The 22,385-nt window shown below is 39.8% G+C and overlaps 1 protein-coding gene across 1 annotated transcript in view; it reads right to left on the bottom strand.

Annotated features, from left to right (window-relative positions):
* wwox (WW domain containing oxidoreductase) overlaps positions 1–19,960 on the bottom strand; it is a 135,507-nt gene extending 115,547 nt beyond the window's left edge. Inside the window, exons 1-5 of the mRNA XM_085281922.1 lie at positions 19,741–19,960; positions 16,673–16,737; positions 16,348–16,405; positions 16,077–16,246; positions 7,411–7,517 (exon numbers count right to left, since the gene is read on the bottom strand). Coding sequence (XP_085138048.1) covers positions 7,411–7,517; positions 16,077–16,246; positions 16,348–16,405; positions 16,673–16,737; positions 19,741–19,847 — 507 coding nt within the window. The 5' untranslated portion in view covers positions 19,848–19,960. The remainder of the gene's footprint in view (positions 1–7,410; positions 7,518–16,076; positions 16,247–16,347; positions 16,406–16,672; positions 16,738–19,740) is intronic.
* Positions 19,961–22,385: the final 2,425 nt, after the last annotated feature.

Raw genomic sequence — 22,385 nt, 5'->3', positions numbered from 1 at the left:
CAGGAGGAGAGCCAGGACAGACAGGACAAGCTGGAGGAATTAGGTCTCCCAGCTGCTGGCACTGGTTGGGAAGGTCATGATTGTCTATTTCTGTCTTTAATTTTTTTTTTTTAAACATATTTTGCAACTACTTCTTTTCCTCAAATATTTTGCATTACTTTTTTTAAATCAACATGTGGTCATATTGCTTTACAACCTATAAGCTAACCATTGAATAACAAAAAAAGTAGAAGGACGTGTTGTTAACAACCACAGTTATAAATTTGTATTTCTTATTAATATTATTTAATTTTTATTTTTAATTCAGTTTAGTTTCAGTTAGTTTCCATCTTTTTTTAAGTTGTAGTTTTTTATTTTTATTTGTTTTTCATATCTAGTTTAACTTAAACTAAGTATAATAATAACCCTGCTAACAATCTAACCAGTAAAACGTGTGTTGTGCGGTGAGATTTCATGCTTTTTACAAACTGAATAAACTTTCAAATGCGAAGACCACTACAGGTGCACAGAACTCCTTCAGTAAAAAAAATAAAATAAAATAAAGTCCACTTGGCAAAATTAGGTAAAACTAGCAAAGTGCACACATCTATACATGTTGTAGCTCCCCAGAAAAAAAAGAAAATATATATGAGCAGTATTTTTGCTTGATATGTTCATCTTTAATCGGCATCCTCCCCGAAGAGGTTGATGTGGAGATACCAGTGTACCAGTGTGAACTCGCATCTGCAAGATAGAGGATTTGAAAATGATTAATTATGATATACTGGTTACTCTGGGAGCAGAAGAGAGTGCTCCAGCCCTGCTCACTGACCTGGGAAATGGGCTGCAATTTCCTTAATCATTTAGGAAGATAAAAGAGGAGGAAAAACTGGTAGGGGTCTGAAAGGTGAGTGAGAAGGGACTTTTGAGACCCTTCTAAAAGAAGGGAAAATAAAGGAATGATGAAGTGAGGGGAGAAGTGAGGAACACTGACTAAAAGAGCAGCATCCTAAGGCGCTGGAGGGTCTGCGACGGACCAGGTCAGCATTTCACAAGTGTCAGTTCATGTTGGCCCAAACGAGAGAAGCCGGGCTATAGCGTGGCATGTCATGGTGGCCAGCGGGGCACAGGGCCTGTCAGACTGACACAGGAGGTTATGCACTGAGCAAATGGACACACGGAGGCACGCACACAAATTTCCAAACCGGTGTGATTCAGGTTAAAGGTAGAGTGGGGGTGACGGCAAAGGGTTTGAAAACCCTGCATGTATCCCAACACACAGAGTCATGCAGGGAAGATTTCTAGAACAAACGTGGGACTCGTGTAGAACTTTGCCACCTCATACTGCCGTATGTAGGCCATGACGCATAAACATGTGGCATTATCTTATAAATCATAAGCCACCAGCAGGAAGAAGCCAGTGTGCCTCGGTAAGATGGTGCATCGGGAAGTCATGGGAACACAGCATTATGTACTCACATCAAGGTTGGACTGCCTTCTTCCTGTCTGCCTTTTAAAACATTTTCCATTTCCACTTTGTTAAAAAAACAAAAAATTCAGTTACTCCACCTGAAATAGCTGGTGCTTGGAAAGGAACATTCTGTGCCATTGATTCGGATCTTAATTTATCCTACAGCAGCCCGCAAAAAAAAAGGCATATATACATATATATCTATAGATCTTAAGGACTGATAACAATGGCAAAGATAGCACTCCATGGTAGAGGGTAGAGGGGTACGAGTGCATTCTCTGCCTGATTTTCATATTCAGTGAAGGACTGTCTGTGTTTTAGGCTGTCTGCCTGTCTGTATAAATGACCGCTGCTTATCAGCTCTCTGCCTGTCTTGCTCTTCCTCTCTGGCCTGTGTTAATGTTGCTGTTTGACATTGCAAGCAGCAGGCTTTTTTTTCTCCCAGCAGCCTCAGTGGACACTAGGCTTTAGCCTAATTGGTTCCAGAGCAGACCCTGACAGAACCTCTCCTCAGCGGCACACAGCCATATTAACACCCCACCACCCCAACCCCTCCCATCCTGACGCGCACACACAACAAAAACAAGCACAGCAATCAGTGACTAACTCGCTAATTAACGCCCTTACAAAGCATCTCATTAGCATGTTTTGTAGAGAGGGGCAATGGGGGAAATGAGCATTTTAGATTTAAAAAAAAAAGGAAAGAAGTTACAAAAAAGGACCTAGGCGCACGTGTGTGTATGTTATATTCTACTCAGGGGCCGAGGGCCTTGGTTGGCCCACCAAGCAGTGGTCTACATCTCAGGGGAGTCCATTACAGCTCTCTGAGGGAGACGCTGGAATCAAAGATAAGCATAAATTTAAAGGCAATCAGGAAAAATACATCTCTGGTATGCAGACAACACTTTGGTTGTTAACCAGCAACTTAACCTGCTTTACACTGTGAGGGGAATAGGAGATGGGTAGGTAAAAGGCTATTGAAAAGAATGCATATAGTTAAAGCGTCAGGCAAAGGCCAAGAGCTGCAGTGCTTAAAAATCTGAACGAGGCTCCCTGGAGAAACTTAGATGACAATACTAGAGATGGCACGATACCACTTTTTTATGTCCGATACCGATACCGATATCATAAATTTGGATATCTGCCGATACCGATATGAATCCGATATAGTGTTTTTTAATCAACAAAACTGTTTTTTAAAAAATATCTTGCTGCATTTTGTATAAGTTCATACTCAAGTTTAAAACAACAACTACACTAAAGCTATTCTGTTATACCTATATGCAAAAAAAAAATATTTATAGTTCAGCAATACTGATCAATCTAATAAACTTAAACCTACACCATCCTCCCTATTCTGGTATTTTAAAGAGTACTTAGCGTAAATATTAAGCAACCTAACTAATAGGGTTCCAACTCCCAGCAACAACAAAAATAAATAAATAAAAAATAGGGAACCACCCCTCACGCTCCACCTCATGATGCTTAATCAACGTAATCAACCTTAATTTGATGCAGTGTGAAAAAAAAAATGCACAGAAATCAATTATTTTTCAAGAAATATTAAATAGATTCAACATCTTTCTTCAACAAAATTGCAGACTGTACAGATGGTACCTTCCCAAAGGAAAAAGTACTATAGCTTACTAGGGTATATATATTAGACTTAATAGTCACTATATACAGTAATTGACTTCTATTCATTTTACATCAAATTAAAACTTTCGGTGTAAGATTCGGATAATTATTTATTAAAAGCTAGACATTTTAAATGAGAATAAGAAAGAAAAGTATGTCTTTGTGCCCCCTTTTCCCTGTTAATGCCCTATCGGCCCCCCCTGGCTAAACTTTGCTAGATCCGCCCCTGCACAGTTACCAGCGTCAGCTACGTAGAAAAAGATCCTCGAGTAGAAAGTAATAATAAATAAATTCTAACAACAGCTTATCAAGCTTAAACGTGCTGCTGTTGTTTAGCCGCTGGTTTCCTCTTTCTGGTGCAAAGTGGGCCAAAAACAAACCAGAGAGATGGACTCGCGACAGAAAAGCCGATCAGCTGATCATTAAGCAGTTTCATGATTGAAGTATTTTTTACATTTTCATTGTAAGCAGTTAATTAAAAGTAGTCTAACATAAACATAAATGTAAATGCTGTAATTTGATTATTTTAATAAACCATGTAACTTGGATGGATTAGATGGTGGCGTGACCACAGTGCACACGTCTGATGTCGCTCACAGTGGTCCAAGGGATCGCTCAGGGAGTTTGTGTGTTCGCTCAGACACATTAAAAATTAGAGGGACGATTGATGTTTAGTCTATTCTGTAAATATATTCTTTTTAAACTTGTTTTTAATCAGACTTACCATCCTATTTAATATTACTGTCAATTACGTATGCTCACTATAGCAACAATGTCAAATCCAGTTTTAAAAGCAGCAACAACAACAACAAGATTCCAGACTCAAAGCTCCAAAAGAGTAGTTTGAATGGGTGGGTGGCATCATAGTGTCTACATGCACTAGTGTGCATGACTCAAACGATTTTGGCACCACAAATATAACTGTTGATGCATATCTTTATTATCATGCTTAACTCTTGTGCATTTTCTCCTTCTGCCTTCCCATGTCCTTCTGTTCTACCTCCAGCTCCCATCTGCTGCTTATTCCCTTGGTTTTACTGTGGCTTCATCACAGTAAAGACAGCCCCCTTTGAACCCTATAAAGGCAACCAGCATCAGGCTTATTGTAAAACACAATCATAAGGTAAATGTTTATCCCCTCTCTGCCACTCTAAACTCCCCTAATGAGCCTGCTGGAGGGGTTTCACCTCACAGCTCAAATAGAGGCAGAGAAAACAGCACATTCAACTCGGATTAGGACTGCATAGGAGACGCCGCTAAAGTCTAATCGGGAAAACAGTAACGAGCAATAACAAAGTTTAAAAAAAAAAAAGAAACGAAAGAAAGAAAGAAAACTAATAAAAAAGAAAGTAGGAAAAAAACAAGCAATATAATCACTAAAGTGCCAAACAAGCTCTACAACATAAAGCATTAATGACTGAAGAGTTAAATATGAAGCAGAAGTTCAGGAGCCACTCTTGGGAGAATACATTATGATTGGCTGGGAAGGATGAGCCCTCCGACCCTGCTCTTCCTGCCTGTTCTGACCTGCCCCATTATCCATCAGCGACCCCACTATTATACCTACTGTCGGTACACGGCGCCACGCTGAACCACACCACCCTGCGCTGCGAGCGAGCCATCACTCTCACCCCTGAACAGCAACGCGAGCCCACACGCAGAGAAAGAGAAAGTACAGCGTAATAGTAAGCAGGTAGTTAGAGGTCAGAGGTGCTGCGCAATCGGGACAGCAGTTCCACTCCTGGCAGCCAGAGCGGAACTCTGAGAGGGACCTGGAAGTAGATATGATGACCTTTTGTACAGAGGACCCCAAAATATACCCTCTTATCAAAATGACCTTAACATAGGAGCATGGGAAGGTAAGCACAGCCCATCCATCATCTTAAAGATTAATCCTCCTCTCTATTCTTCTCCTGAATCTATTAATAATGTCGCCAGAGGGGGGAATTTGCAGCAAAGATTTATTCTGATATTGTGACTTTTATTCATTAGCCTATAACAAGGGGGATTCCTTGAAAAGGAAATATAGAGTGGGCTTAGGGAATGCTAATTCTCCATTCCAGCTCTATTTGAACTATACCAACCCCTATTAACTCAGTCATTAATTTTGCTGACAATCTGCATATGCTACATGCCAATGTACAACCAAAAAAGAAGGAAGATTAGCATTTATGGCACATAGGTCACAGCTGTTTATTCTTTAAAAGCAATCCTGGGCAGCGTCCATTTGTTAATTTACTAACATGGATAACTCTGTGGCAGGTGTGAAGCTTTAAAAAAAAATCAATTTGACAACAAAATCTGGTGCTTGGATCAGAGCTTTTCCTCACTCATTTAGTCAAAGTACTGGATTTCACAGAGTGGAGCAGCACTGACAGCCCCAGGGGCATACTTCAATTAGAGACTTTGGTGAGTTTAAACACTGCAGATCTACTCCCGCTCAAAGGCATTTGTCTCCCTCCCCCTCGCTTTTCCTCTCTCTCCCTCGTTTCCTCCTTCTCTCTTCATATCTACGCTGAGCACCCACTCTCCGTCTTCTTCAAGTCCTGCTCTCTGTAATCAACTCAGTGCTAATGGCTTATTCTTTCTGCTCCAGCACCCACATTTCACTTGTTTATTTTCCCACACTCGTAAATCTGGGGACATGTCACAAGCGCAGCGATATTAGAGCAATAATCTCAGGTAATTATCAGATGCCCTCTCACTTTTTCTCCCTCTCCCTCTCTCCATTTAACACTCTCTCTACTGCTTTAAAGAGAGACTCATTCAGAAGTTTATTTGACTGCTCCTGTGAAATGTGGAAGCGGGGTTTGAAGCTTTAAAGCAGCGGTCCCCAACCTTTTTTGCGCCACGGACCGGTTTATGCCCGACATTATTTTCACGGACCGGCCTTTAAGGTGTCGCGGATAAATACAACAAAATAAAACTATTACCGGTACCGAAAAAAAGAAGATTTATTCATAACACGTGAAAAGACCCAGGAAAACCGAGTTAACGATAAAAACGATAACAAAATAACGCTGAAAACCGATAAAAACCCTGAAAACCATACATTTCACACCTGAGCCTCAACTCTCGCGGCCCGGTACCAAACGACTCACGGACCGGTACCGGTCCGAGGCCCGGGGGTTGGGGACCGCTGCTTTAAAGCACACTCTTATAAAATAAAAGGCCTCTATTTGTAGCAGAGCCCTAAACAGGTAGGTTATGCAGTAATCTAAATTATAAATGTTATGCTTGTCCCGTATTTGTTTGAGCTTTATAATCTAAAACATCCAGTTAACACAAACACTCTTTAAACTATTATGTCACAAAAACAGTACATTCCACAAACCACAGCAAAAAGTAACCCATGGTTCAAGACCGGGAGGCGGCTCATATCCGCGGGATACGTGGGGCTGTGTCAGGAAGGACATCAGAGGTAAAAATTTGTGCCAAATCAAACATGCGGGTCCAGCCACTGAGGCAATCTCTTAAGAATAAGGGAAGAGCCAAAATAAGTTTTATAGTCAACGAAAAATTTCAATGTTTTATTTTCTTTAAATATGTTTCAGTGTTATTATTGTATGAACTCCACAGAAAATGACAACATGTATTATTGAACATCATCCTGCTGCTCCCTGCCACACATTGTGCAAAATTGTACATTTATTAAGTTATTTATATTTTACTATATCTTAGTACTTTAAAAAAAAATTATTTTAGTATTTGTTCTAGTTATTTCTACTGTTTTATCTACTGTTTAGTCATATTCTGCATATACCGAGACCCAAAAAAATTGCTTTGCTTATATCACATCAAATGTTTTATAAAAATTAAGCTCAGTCTGAAAATGTAGTGTCGGTGTAACAACAATAGGTTTTTTGGTTTGGGACCATTTTTTTTCCACGGACAAGCCCTTTTTGGTGTGCTTCGGACTGTTTTGATCCCCATCCCGGGAAGCCTGAAATATCAAGTGTACATGGCCAAGATACTGAAGCTGAAGTTGTATCCATTGCGGAGGGAGTGCAACTGCGATTTGTGTGTGAATGGGTGAGAATTTGGTTTAAATTTGGTAAAAAAGTGCTTTAAGTGATTGGTAAGGCCAGAAAAGCACTACAGAAATCCCAGTCCATGTATGCTCACTAATACACGAGTGTGGCTCACTGATGTTTAACAGCTTATTCTGTCTAAACCTCAATAAGGAAGTTACTATAAGTCGGTTTATTGTTGGCGTCTTTTTATAGGATTTGTTTTTGTTTGAGAAAGATGTTGTAACTTAACCACACTTTCCAGCTTTTAGAGCTCCAAGAAAACAGGGGATTACTTAGACTGTCACTTACCCACTCTTCCTGAATGAGGCTCACCGCCTTGTTGGCACGGGTCAGGTTTCGACAAGCCAGGATCACATGGGCGCCATGAAGAGCAAAAGACCTGGCTGTCTCAAAGCCTGAGATGGGAGACAGACGGACAGGAAGACAGGGAGATATAGACATGAGAAAAAGTCTACAGGCAAGCAATGCCTCAAAGATGAGGGGTTTTTTTTTCTAAAGATAACTTCAGATCCCCATCAATTTTTTCATATAATTTATTTCATTGAGTAACCCAGTCTAGTGGAGTTAATCATTTCTCTCTGAAGTGATGAAACTGATTGAATTATTGTGGTTCGCGACTTCTTCCTCTCGTCTTAGATAAAGTTTTGGATCTGACCGCCAACTCTCAATGAGGTATCGCCGCTCGCATAGAGTCAGAAAAACGGAGGCTGTTGTTAATTACGTTAAAAATTACGGCAGTAATTATGAAAACACGGGTCGTAACTGAACTAAATGAGCAATCGAACAGACATGACATTCACACTGAACCTTGGCGTGATATTTCAGGCACATCAAAGGGCCTCTGATAAGGACATTTCTCCCATGAAACGAGGTCCGCCGATATGCGCAGAATTTATCAGTCCAAGACTACTTCATGGCTCCATCCAAATCATGTAGTCACGATAAAACTGACAAAAACTGAAGATAGAGGGAGAGAAGTTCATTTCTAAATTACAAGTCTAAATGGGTCATTTCATCCCGTAGGTTGAATTAATTTATGAGATTAACTTTCTTTCCTTCACCGTATTTTTATTTCCTTTGACATTTACTACCCTTCATGTGTCACAGAAAAGTTCAAGAGCACAGAGTCATGTCATATTTTTAATCCTACTTCTATATACAAACCTGTGTGTATGTATATACATATATACACACACACACACAAGCACTTATCCACATGCAGTATGAGAGTCCTGACTGACAAAGTGAAAGGCTCAATAACTGATTGTGGCAAGAGGGTCTGAGTGGCAGAGCAGTAGGCAGAGTGTATCGGGTGGTGGATTAATATGGACTGTAATTAGATTATATGTCTTAATCTGATTTTCATTAAGAGCAAAACTGGGAGGCCTAATTGTGAGGAGAGCATTAAGGACTAATATCTATTAAAACTCAAAATTGGAGTGGGATTGGAAGCCCTTTCTGACAAGTGAAGCATGGAATGAAATTATATGACACCTTATTAGGTGTAATGGAGGGGACTGTGACTGTGAGCGGAGATCATTTCACTCACAGGAAATGGAAATGAAAATAAAAACAGCATGACAGAAAAAACAAGCAGAGTGACTGGTGGGGTAAAAATAGGCTTTGAATCCAAATGAGCGGTGGCGGGCTTTAGAAAATAAATGTTAGCGTAACTTCTGAGTGTCACGCAAAGTGTCTGCGTTTTCACTTCGGCATAATCTGAACACTGCTTTTAAAATTGATAAAAATCATACGGATGTGTGCGAAATGATTTTTATATTTTTTTTCCCCACAAACGCAGCTTCATTTAAAGGCATTTTTTCCGGTCTTTATAAATTGGACAAGACTACTGGCTTCTGGTAAACAACAACACCTCACACCGACTGGTTGTGTGTACAAAGCATGAAAGTGAAATTAATCGACACCAGTGTTTTCCATAATGGGGAACAAATTAGAATATGGCAGCGACAACAGCAGCAGCGCCGAAGCCATGTATTTGCAATGACAAATAACAAGGGCTTGACATTAATTGTGAAATAACGAGTGTGGCGTTGCTGTAACAGAGACTCCCCGCCCTCTTGCCCGTGTTACCGGTGGAGAGGGCCGCGACGAAATTAGTTCCTGGTCAGGTGTACAACAAAGGGAGCCTGTTTCAGCATTGTATGCTGATGGTGGAACATGACAAGAGGTCAGACAGGGGTTTCTTTTGCGCTGGTGGATCGACAAACGCCATAAGCTGTTTTACAGCGTGCGGCAGGCCCGCTTGGATGTGATGCTCACCCAGATTTTTCTGTCTAAACAGATGTAGTAGCTGCAGAGGTTTACAGAGAAGAGTCTGTAGATGGGGGGGGGGAAGTTTCTTTGAATATGTTTATGTTCAATCTCAAGCTTTATAAAGTAGCAAGAATGCACTACATGGCTCAGCTATTGTTGAAAATGTGTTTTACTGTAATGTATAAAATGCATAAAAATGTGTAAAATGTCCATTAAGCTGTGAATGCTCTTCATGGTACATTAGGATCCTGGCCCTACTGATATCCCCCAATAATGAGTGTGATTTAGTGATTTCACGCTTTGTTTGTCCTCCCTGGCCCACTGCCCCTCTCTGGATCCCCCTCGTACACAGGTGTATTGGCTCAATGTAATGAGATCATTACCAGCCTCGTCAGTAAACGTGTTTATTTGGCAAACGGAGCCGCCTGCTCCTTCCCTCTTGATCTGCATCCAAAGAGGCATTTAACTAAAATAAGCTCTGCAGTACAATTGGGCAAACAGAAGTCGGTTCAGATCATTACAAGACCTGTGGGTAAACATGTCGGGTTCCCACAATCCCCTTTTCCAGAGCTGCTCGAAAGACCATGAGAGAGAAAAAACATGATTATGAACAGAGTACATATCGCCCAAACTCATCATTGAGTTACAAGGTGTTTTTAACTGAAATTGCATTTGGGCTATTTATGAGGCAATTAATAAACATAATAAGTATGGTTTTTATTATTATGTTTATTGCTGTTTATTTCTGTCTTCTGTTTGATTTATTTTAGTTGGTAAAGCGTTTAGAAATTTGTAGATTTTGTAACAACTTGCCACAATCACCTTCATGTGACCCGACACTGCACTGTTACACGGCTTTATCCCACGTGCCCATCTCATCCCAGTTACTATAGATATTATATAACACATGCAGTATGTTTCTAAAAACAATAAGTTAATAAGCGCCATCTATTTCACTTTTCAACATAACTGTGATATACATAAACAGATATTCATATTCTATATTTCACACATTTTATTCTATTTTTCACAGTGAGGTGAATTCCTTAGTTAAAAAAAAGAAAAAGTAGTATTTGATAAACAACAGAAAAATTATTTGACAGTCAACTAATTATTTGAGCTCTAGTCCAAATATTAGTCCAAAACAAATCTTTAACCTCCTAGAACCTGGCGTCCACATACGTGGACATCACATTTTGGGTTATTTAGACCAAAATACTCAATTTTGCTCTACAAGGGCCTGATATCCACTTACGAGGACATTATACTGCTTTTGTTCTATCAAAATTGTAAATGAATATCCTCATATGTGGCTCTCATTTTTCTCAGACACAAAAATTAGGTAAAAAGAAAAAAAAATCTGGTAATTCTTTGTTTTTACATTCATCGGGTCCCAATCAGCCCAAATATCAAAGAGAAATTAAAAATGCATGCCGTGAAACAGTTCGGGTCTTAGGAGGTTAATATATGCATGTGTATCTAAGAAAGCAAAGAGTGGCCGGATTTGAGAGACATCTTCAAACTCCTGACCATCTCTGATGTGATGAGTGCACCTGTTCCTACGGTTACCGTGTATTTCTTGCCCAAGAAGTGAAGAAGGGGACAACTCCCCCGCTCTTTCTGACTTTTAAGATCCCCTCTAATTCCCCTCCATTAGTCCAAGAGGAGGGAGATGTCACCCCAAAAGTGGAATGTATGGTTAGTAATTACAGCCCAAGGTTGAGCTGTTCCAGGTGAGAGCACTGGAGTGGTTCTATTACCCCTCCCTATCCCCTCCTGGCTCCCCCACCACCCCCACTACCACCTCACCAGCCATGCAGCCCTATCTAGCACCCGCCTACCCACCCACCCAGCCACCAACCCCCCTTTTCTTTCTCTGACCCTCTGTGTCAACCTCCAACTCCCAACACAATCTTTCATCATGGCCTCACAACACACTGGACACCCCTGGTCCTCCAGCAGTCAGCCTCACAGAGCGAGGAAGGAGGACAGTACAGCTGATAAACACATAGCGCACCAAATCACAAACGTGTACAATGATAAACACAAACCCCAGAGGCCTGCTCATGCACACATAGCTGCTGAGCATTAGGGCTATTTTCATCACTGTCATCAAAATCCCCCCCGCATTCCCCCGTCATGTAACTTTCATCCCCCTCATCATGTGCAGACTGTAAACTCGATAGGTCTATAAACTACTTGACTACACACAATAACCCAATGCCCCTTCATTTTATTTTACCTACAGCCTTTAAGCACATATATGTATTCCATCCTCTCTTTCTCTAACCACTTCAGTTCCATTATATTAGAGCTGTAATCATTATTGAACCCTGCTAGCCTCCAGCATTATACTCTCTGCACGTTACACCAGTTTGGGTCTGCATAGCAAATTTCATCTAAGGTTAATAAAGTTGAATAATTTGACTAACCAACCGGAACTGCTTCTTATTACGTAGCCAATAAACACATTCATCAGTGAGAACATGAAATGCCCGATGAAAAAATAAAAAATAAAACTTCCCTTTGATTTCCTCGGCGGTTCAGTTCACAAGTTGATACGGAGAAGGCAGCGCAGGACACTGGCCGGCCATTCACCCGGTGGACACACACACACACACACAATGAAGACTTAATATAAACACAGATGCACTCTGGATGTCATCTAAACCACACGTAGTCACTGAGAGATGCTCAGAGACAAAAAAACACACACACACACACACAGACGCCACACACCATCCTCACCAGGAACATCTTTTTATCCATCTAATTCCTCCCACTATGAATAATGCATTTCCCTCCTTACTGAGGCTTGGGTTTAACGCATCGCTGCACGGGTCTTTAAGGAGGTCCTTATTCATAAACAGTAGTGCAGTAAATACCAGAGCTTTGCAACCAATTTAATGGCAGTTATGCTTAACAAATCTGCCTCAATCTAATGATCAGCCACAAAGCTAGGCTATGGGTTTAATCTGCACACAGAGGCTCCCGCAGCTCTGCGACTCACTGAATATGCTTAGGGATCTCTCCATCCAGAGAGAGGAGAGCACCAGCCTGACACTTAATCCTCACAACACAACACTGGGATCAACACAACTATGGAACATTGTTAGTCTTTCATGAATAAGAATAACATTGAAAGTCCTAAAACACTGCAGAGACAATGCATAGAGAGACTAAAACATTACGAAGCGCTCCTTTTTTAAATCCATGCTGTTCCCCGTCTGGACATCCTAAGTCTTTTCTGCTTCTTATTCCTACATTGACCCTGCGCCTTAACAAGAAGACCACGCGGAATTTAGTGCATGCATTTAGACTGAGTAAAGCTTTGCAACTGTATGCACTGCTCAACAGCAAGACTCTCCACAGAAGGTGCAAAAAGTTCAGATATGAAACACGTCAACACTGAAAAGCAGAATAAATAAAAACTTAATTTCAAACTCATAATTTCACTTACTGAATAAAAAATTATAATCTGTGAGAACTTTTTGAAAAATAAAGAGATCTGCATAAGTAAAAACCACACTTGAATAAGTGTTTTCTTTCTTTTGTGCACCACACATGCTGAGCTGGACTAATTTTAAAAAAAAAGCAGGACCATTTGAGTTGAGTAAGACAGGAGGCGGATATGTTATTTCTGACCACTATTAAACATATGTCAACAAGTCACCTGAGAGACTGATGACCCTCCCCAGGTATTTGGACACATAAATGTCCATAAAAACAGTTCCCAAAGGAGCTGTCACTGGGTAAATAAGACCACGTGTCCTGAGAGGGAAAATAGAAATACATTTTTGTGCAATGTTGTGCAGTTTTATATTTAAAAAGCAAGTATCCTCATTCTGAACCCAGTGGGGGCTAGAGACATCAGGACAATGGCCCTTTAAGGACAACTGTTCCATGGACCCCTGGCCAGTAAATAACCTGAGAGTTAGTTGATAGGGGCGAATTAGAGCCAGAGCAGTACTGTGTAATGGGGATGGATAGGAGGCTCAGGCTTGGGTCAAAGCCGCTTAGGAATCAATGCAGAGGTACAGGTGTACAACCACAGGTCTATACGAGTAAGAAAACCTTTAAAAAGAAGGAGGAGGGAGGGAGACGGAGACGAGCGGAGGGGGGGGAAACAAACTACAATCATTCATTTCCATTATCACAATTAAAAATTGCCATTCGGGTTGGTACTGGTTTTTAATTTACAAAAGAAAGCAGAGAGAGGAAGACTAATGTTGTAAAGCGAGCGCAGTGATCACACTGGCAAGACAAACTGCATCACTGTCTCGCCTCCCAGCACTATTGCAGTGGAGCTTGAAGACTGGTCACAAAAACAGGAGGCGGTAATATTTCATGCATAAATAATGTTATATATGTGGTTTTCATGTTTATGTGCATTTGAAACTAAATTAAAATATTTTAATGTAAATTTTTGGAATTAATTAATATCCTACCATTACTAATAAAAATGTCACATTTCCTGTGGAGGAATTAAGCACTACAGGAATTGGAAATAGCCTTGACACTTGGATTAAAACACTACTGATGCCATTAAAATGCTAAGTGGGTCCAACCAATTGGCATAACCACATTTCACTAAAGGAATGTCAAAGGAGTACATGAGAAGTAGCAATTACTATTAGAATACTGTTAATTATAGCTGCTGCATATTTAATATGAGCAAAACAAAGGTTATGTTAATATGGGTTCTAATAAGTGTTCATGCACTATATAGTGTCAGTGTATTACCACTACTTGATGCAGTCTTTTGTGAAAAACTGCATTTTTTCCAGCATTTTTTTTATTTAAGTATATCACAACAAATGTTGAATGAGGATTATCTTTTTCATTATATAGTGTTTTTTTTTAATTAAGGAAAAAATAAGTACATGTAAAACAGCTAATATGATAACATTTTTTAATATCAATAGCATGCACATCACAGACCTCCTGTGCCCTCTTGTGGAGAAAGCTATTAGTAATTTTCTCCATTCATCCTATACAAATATCGCTCAGGCCAAATATCGGATGTATTTTAGAACTAATCCTCTATCCGCGTCTAGTGAAAGCAATACATTTGGAATGAGAGGCTTATGCACTTTTAACCTCTGATGCCTACAGTCGTTCTGCAGCCATACATCTTCACGTTTTCTTTATTTTGATAATTATCCTTTAGTATCTGACTCACACTACACTTTGTTCTGGTAATCATAGGCATTCCCATTTTAATGTTGGCGTTTTTCAGTTCATTACACTTGTTCTGGGTACAGATTTTCTGCATTTCACATGTTCATGTGCATTTTCCTTTGACAGATTTCATAGTAAAATTATTACTTTTTTAACTATATGTAGAAGTAATCCTAACCCAAAACATTTAAAAATAATAATTTCTTGCTAATAATGTTTTGATGGATGTCAGTTATATTTTTAATTGATGTTTGTTGTGAGTCTTTTAATTCAGAGACAAAGAAAAAGAAAAATAGGTTGAACAGATCTTGGTTTAGTGACGGTCACAGGTTTAATGGAAATACAGTCATCAGAGGTCATTTGATACAAGCCAATTATTATTATTATTATTATTATTAAGTGCTGAAACTGCCTATTGATCAGCTAACGAGTGTCTATTGTGTGTGGCAAGAATCTGAACCTCTTGAGACCTGAGCTATTTTTAATTTCCCCTAAATTTGGGGCATTAGCTGGACCCAGTAAGTATAAAAACTAAGCATCATCTTTGAACAGAAACTCTTTTAATTAAGAAAAAAACTGTATGCCCTCATACGGGTGCAATGGGTTTATATTACAGAGAAACACAATAAAGTCACCATTGTTTAAAAAAACGTATAAAACACTTTTTAAGTATAAAGTGCAGTGTCCACATGAGGACGCACAGTCCCAGGAAACTAAACAATAAATCATTTTCATTTGTGTTACTTTTTAAAAACTGTGTTCTCTTAATGTGTGTAAAGATAAAAGACAGAAGAACATCAGGGTCAGGCAGGCATTTAAGTTCACAAGCTTCTTCCCTCAGTGAAGGTCCCCAGGCTGCTGTAAATCTATGTAATACAGTGCTGCCTTGCTACATCTCATATCACACACATACACAGATACACAGAGTCACACACTCCCACACACAGTGCAATTACATTGCAGGGACTTTCGTTGGGACAAAGAATTTGAATATAAAGACAATTAACGATTTTATGTTTATTTGATTTTCCTCATGCTGTCATTATCTATCTCGAACAAAGAAGCGAGTCTGAACAAATGGCCAGGACTTGTGCTAATTTAAACTAAAGGAAAGAGGAAATAAATTTGTTTCCAGACCATTATATAGTGAGCCATGCATTTGCTGGGTACAAATGGACACCATTCATTACAGTTAACAATGACATCCAATTCAGCCCTGCTAATGAACTTCAATACAGTCATGTTCGGTATTAAGGAGTGATTTGTTGAGTCTAAGTGTATCATTTTGGAGGCTAATGTTGATGAATGCCCCGTTGTGAAGAGATGGGGACATGCAAGGAGTAGAGACAGTCTTGGCAAGCACCCTTCTGTTATAGCATAATACCATATCACCACCTAGTGGTGTCATCACAGAAACACACATTACTGCAGATTGATGGTTCCAACTTTTCAGAACGTTTGTCAGACAAAAGAAAAAGATAAATAAACATTAAGCTCACCAATGCCCACATTGCCTCCAGTAATGAGGACAACCTTGTCAGAGAGGTCACGACCCTGCAGGATCTCGAGAGCAGCAGTGTTTCCATCGTACCGCTTCGGCTTCACCACCACATCCTCTACTGTAAATGCATGACGTGGATCAAAATATGTGCTCCGCTTGTTAATGTGACTGAAAATGACAGGGGAAAGCAGGAATGAAAGCAGCAACGTAGTTTTATTGCAGTCAAACATTTCCACAAATATAAGGGGTTTGATCATAAGTCTTCTTACTCAATGTAAATTATCTGTCCTTTTTCATCAGTTTCCTGCTCCCAACCATATGGTAAGTCTGTAGAAAAAGACAGAGATTTATTATTCTTTAATAGAAAAAGTTTGTAAAAAAAAAAAGTGTATATACATTTCAAGCCAAAACTGAATTCTATGTCCTGTTTCATTAATTTTTTAACTGACTGCTTAGCTACTGGCCACTGCATAAAAGTTGTGTGGTTGACAATACTCCAAATAACCAAGTCCAAGTTAGAGAAATATCAAATAATCTCAGCTTTGCATACATGTGAACAATTCTCCAGGGAAAACACAAGTGAGTAAAGCAAACCTCCAGCACAACGTTTCTTCTTTCCTGTCTTGGGGTGTTCCCACTGTGTCTTCATCTCATCATGACTGTTGGCACAAACAGAGATTAAGAGTGAATGAAAAAAAATAATTTTCTTTACAATATACAGCTGTGGTCAATAGTGTATTTACACTCATCATGGGCATGAATGTCGTGGAAATTTAGGGATTTTAATTATTTCTTTGAACTATTTTTTTTCCAGGGTGGACTAATTATACAGTATGCATCTTTAATGCCTTTTTATATACAGGATGTATATCCTTTGCCAAAGTCTGGAAATAGATCCAAACTGTTACCCTCAATGAGATAAAATTTGTTAGAATAATCAGGACCAACCCAGGAACCACCAAGTCAAGTCAAGTCATCTTTATTTATATAGCACATTTAAAAGACATCAAGTGTCGGCCAAAGTGCTGAACAGAGGGATAATATAATAAAAAGAATTAAAATAGATAAGATGAAAATATTATAGAAACCTTGTGAGACATCCATATATGTTTGTAAAAAATATGTGTACATGCAAATATGCACATACATATACAAAAATGTACACATTCACACACAAGCACACATACGTGAACATAAAATACATGTATACGTGTATACACATGCAAACACAAAGACTAAAGCATGCCATGTACTGGAACCTGCTGGTACACCAGCATCACTGTCCACAGTGAAGTGAGTTTTACATCACCGTGGCCCAAGAGGGTGCCAACCAAGAAAGAAGCCACTGCTCCAGAATCGATAAGCCAATTGCCTTCTGGATAAAAGAGACAAAGATTGAGCGTTTTGATCACAATGACCAGAGGTATATTTTGAGCAGTAAATGTGGTGCTTTTAAACCTGAGAGCACTGTACCAGCTGTCACGCATGGTAGTGGTAGTATCATGTTCTGGGGCAGTTTTTTTGCCAATGGTGCTGGTACAGAGGTTGGATAAACTCATCAGGAAGGTTCTGCGATGTCCCCTGGACCCAGTGCAGGTGGTGGGAGACAGAAGGAGTCTGGCCAAAATAACATCTCTGATGGTCAGCGTCTCCCACCCCATGCATGTAAATGTTGCTGAACTGCAGAGCTCCTTCAGTGACAGACTGCTGCATAGGGCTGTCGATATAACGATATATATCGGATTATAATATAAAAACATCTATGTTTCATTTTACGCTATCGTTTGTTTCGTGGTGTCGCAAAATACACTGTTTACATATTTTTTCATCGTTTTGATGGTCACTGTAGTGGCTATATTAATTTCTTAAAGTTCTCTCTTTCTCTTATATTTTATATAACCACACTTCAGACGGACAAGCGCCTGCTTTTATGCGTTGTCGTTAGCAACAACCACGGTAACAGCATCGCGCGTCCGCTTGTTTATGTTCCACATAAACCTTTCACAATAAAGCTCAAGATCCTGTTGAGACTTTTCAAAATAACCTGAATCACGTGAAAGAGCAGATTGTATACGGATGAGAATTAAAAAAGAGCCGCCAGGTGCTAAAAAATAAACCTTAGAATAAAACGTTAGAACAGGCTTTTCCCCGCAGCACGCCGTGTAATAAATACTCACAAAGAAAACGGCGGCCGTTACAACTTATGTCTAAAAATGTATAGTTTCATGCATTGGTTAAAACACTCGACTCCAGCTACATGACGCGCAGCTGGAAACACTTCCCGCAAGACGAGCTGCCCGAGATTCACAGAATTTACAGAAAATGTTACATTTGTGTGATTTATATCGTTATTTTTTTATAGAATTCTTATATCGGGATATGAGATTTTGGTCATATCGCACAGCCCTACTGCTGCATCCTAGATGCATGAAGGAGCATTTCTGCAGGTCCTCCCTCCCTACAGCTGTCAGATTGTATAATCAAAACTGCTCCCAACAAACATAGAAGTTTACATCAGCGCTGTAACTTGCACTATTTTATCAACCGATTCACACGACAACCTGGGTTTGCCTCTCATCTGTAATTAAATTAATTACATAAATTTAATTTTAACAACTGTACAGTACTCTGTTTTTGGTCAACTATTGTCCTTGATGTAAATATGTAAAAAAAAAAAAATGTATAGGGCCTATATGTGTTTTTCTTGCTGCTGTTACAACAAAATTTCCCCTTTTGGGACAATTAAAGGATTGTTCTATTCTATTTTACACTCCACAAAGTGGACTGAATAATGAAGAAATACTAAATCCAAATTTTTCAACTTCATGTCAAACCAGCCATTGCTCCCAAACACATCAAAACGTGTTTTTTTAAGAGATAAACCAGGCTAACACTAAGGCTCTAGAATGACATTCCCAAAGCCTGACCACTAATCTACTTAAAATTTGTAGACTATGTTTAAAAGCCAGGTCTGTGCAAGGAAGCTAACCAATTTAAATGAACTCTACCAATTCTGCCAAGAAGAGTGGTCAAGTATCCAGACAGGATCTTGTTGACAGCTACCAAAAGTATGTCATTGAGCTGTTACTTGCTAAGTTTTATATATTGAACATATTTGAACCAGGAAGTAGATTTTTGACCTTGTGTGGATTTGAGAAAATCCTAAATAAATTCAAACAGTTCAAAGAAATCAGCAAAAGCCCCACATTGACTCCATGACTCCTTATGTCCAAGATGAGTGGAGATTCTGGTCGATATTGTCATGATAGCATCACAGCATCAGACAGTTGCTATAGATTTTTCAGCTGCACATCCAAAATGTACATTTCTAATGCATTATCCCATTACTGAGGAGGGTTGTGATTTTATATTTCAGCGTAAGTTTACAGCATGGCAGCTAGTGGATAGTGACACTACAGCAGGATAATTCGAGATGACAAACTCACAGACTTATCAAAGACTAACAACAATTAGCACAAACCCTACAGTGAAATAAGGACGGCACACTTTATAACACAGACTTTACAGTGTAGCTAGCAGGCTGTGTTAGCCAGGTGCTAATAGAAATGGCATGGCCCTGATGTCAGTAAGTGTTAGGACTTATACTTATACTCATACACAGACATGCTTGCTGATAGCGTTAATGGTGAGATCTCACTTACTTTGCATAGTAGACCCAACCATCTTTAGTAGACCTCTCCTCCCATCCAGGTGGTAACTCATCCTCACTATCTGTATCGTCCATACCGGCGTACTTCAGAGCTGCCATGGCTTCCAGTGAATGACGAAAATCAGAGAGAAATATCTGCTCTGGAGAATGAATGCAGATGTCAGAGAGCGCAGAAACACGGACACGGCGATCTTCCAGCACTTCCGCAACAACACGATGACGACTGCCGAACTGCATTTTGGGACATTGAGGCGGTAGACCATATGCTGAAGGATCCGGCTTTTTGTGATTCAAATGTTTCCGAAAAAAAGATGGCAGCCAGAAGCCAGAACTAAGTCGAAATTTCGAGTTACTGTCTCAAGTTTAATATCGTTGGGGTTTGTTTTTTTCATAAGCTTAAAGGCTTTATGTTAGAGAACACTGGCTGGGTTTTCTCTCAGCCTTTGATCTGGGTATGTAAATTTTAAAGCTAGTAGGAGAATAATGTTGGGAGATGTTGGAAGTGGGCAGATAGAGCTGCTGATTTATGTAATCAGATAACTCAGGCCCACTGAGTTATCTACACAGCTAAAGTTTTCTGATTTTTTTTTAATCTCCTCCAAATCCTTTTATTCTACACTAATTAATCACCTTTCCTGTCATAACTACGCTTCTGTACACTTTTCAGACATCTATCAACCAAAGAGGTCACCATGCAGTTGGGCATGTTTTACCAGTTTTACCTTTCCTGTCTATTGTAATAGAAAAGTAGCCTACAGACTATCCAAGAGGGCCAGAGGAAATCTGAACAGATGACAGCCCTAAACCTATTGGGGACAAAGGTAGCATTAAACCACCTCATTAACTAGTCAACACAGTGGAATGACACGTAACAACTAACAAAAGCGAATTAGTTAGAGCTATTCCGCCTCTAAATGTTCACATGTTTAAATAAAAACAATAAATGAGATATAAACAGGTTTCAGATATAGTTAAATTAAAAGAAATTAGTTGTGTTCTGTGTTTTTTTTCCATGCCTTGAAATTCGACAACTGCCAATGTGACCTAACCAGTACAGCTGTTCCCATCAGCTCAGTAGCTCTTTTGTATGCAAAATCTGTGGCCGTCTCTTGCTTCTCTTATTCCTGCCACTTGATCTGCCTGTTGTGTCTGTTAACCAGTTTGTGCACTTGTTACATGTGTCTTGTCCATCTGCAGAGTCTGTGTTTTCCATAGAATGGCTGCGAAATTTCTGTGGAATAGCGCACTGTTGAACTGATAATAAAAATGTAAAACAGCACAATAATCACAGTGATGTACTGAACTGTGGGATGACGTAATCTAATTTCATAAAGGATGATCCAGTACATCTTATACAAAAGGAGATAAAGAAAAGGAAACACTAAAACACTTGATCCCTAAAGGATTTAGCGGGACTGTGCCTCAAAGTCTGTGGATATGGAGATAGGGATTAGGCCATATAGACTCAGAACAGGTTTCAATATGTTTTGGTCAAGCTCTGGTGCCACTCCAACAACAGCACCAAGAGCAACAATTAGGATTTATAAGGAGCTATTGGCAGGGAAAGAGAGATTTTGTATGCTCATTGCATGAAACGCTGCAGTTTGGAAGGAGGCCTGTGTTGCCCTAGCCCAGACTGCACCACCCAAAGAATGTCTTGAAAACAGTTCCAGGCAGCCTGCCTCTAACAAAGATTCAGGTCAGAAAATGTGGTTGTTCTCAAATCAAATCAAATCAAATCACTTTTATTGTCACATCACATGTGCAGGCACACTTCTCTGATAATATCTAGATGAAACTTCCCAGGACCATTTTAAGAGACCATCACCCATCTTTCAGTGTTTCCCAGTTAAAACATAGATCATGTAGTGCACTGTTCCCTGTTTCCAAATCCTTCCACCTGATTGTTTCATAATTTGCCTTCACTGTCCAATGTCGGATGTGCACTGCCACAGCCACTACTCAGTGGAAGGGGTAGTGACCATGGCCAACTTATCTTAGTTGCCAGCCAGTCATTGCCATCTTCAGCATCATTCACTAATGTGTTTCCCCCTGCTCTATATTCAAAATCGTTTGTCCGATAAATCCACACAGCCACACTCCTATCTGTATACTCTCTGCTCCACTCAGCCACTTGGTTATTCACTCCCCATTGCTTTCCGCCTTCCACCTCCCAGAGAACTTGATAGGTTTGTAGCTTAAACTTATTCGCTGGAACGTTGAAGACAATTTAATTACACAGCAAAAGCAAGACACGAGTAGGCAAAGTTCTTTATGTTTCTCATGCACGGGAGAGAACTGGACAAACGCCGTCCCTTCACTTGACCCCAGTTGCGCTTGTCCGCTCCCCCGTAACACTGCTCTTTTATTGAGGTTACATAAATATAAATAGGATCTTTAACATATGACGTCTTCATACACACAAAGAGTACCTTTGCCTGTGCGTTGTGTAAGTATGTGTGTGTGTGTGTGTGTGTGTGTGTGGGGGGGGGGGGGGGGTGTCAGTGTGTGACCCCATAAACGACTTCCCTGAACCTGCTGGTCTGGAAGTCCAGCAGTTCATCTAAACAAAAGGCACTTAGACATAGACAGATATACGTGTGTTTGCTATACCATATATCAGTAAGAGCAGATATA

The sequence above is a fragment of the Mchenga conophoros genome, linkage group LG7 (assembly GCF_057382185.1).
Source record: "Mchenga conophoros isolate Kocher_MC1m ecotype Shallow Benthic linkage group LG7, M_conophoros_male_GT1.1, whole genome shotgun sequence".
Taxonomy (NCBI): Eukaryota; Metazoa; Chordata; class Actinopteri; order Cichliformes; family Cichlidae; genus Mchenga; species Mchenga conophoros.
The sequence above is the reverse complement of the archived record's forward strand: the minus strand, read 5'-3'. Positions and strand labels throughout refer to the sequence as shown.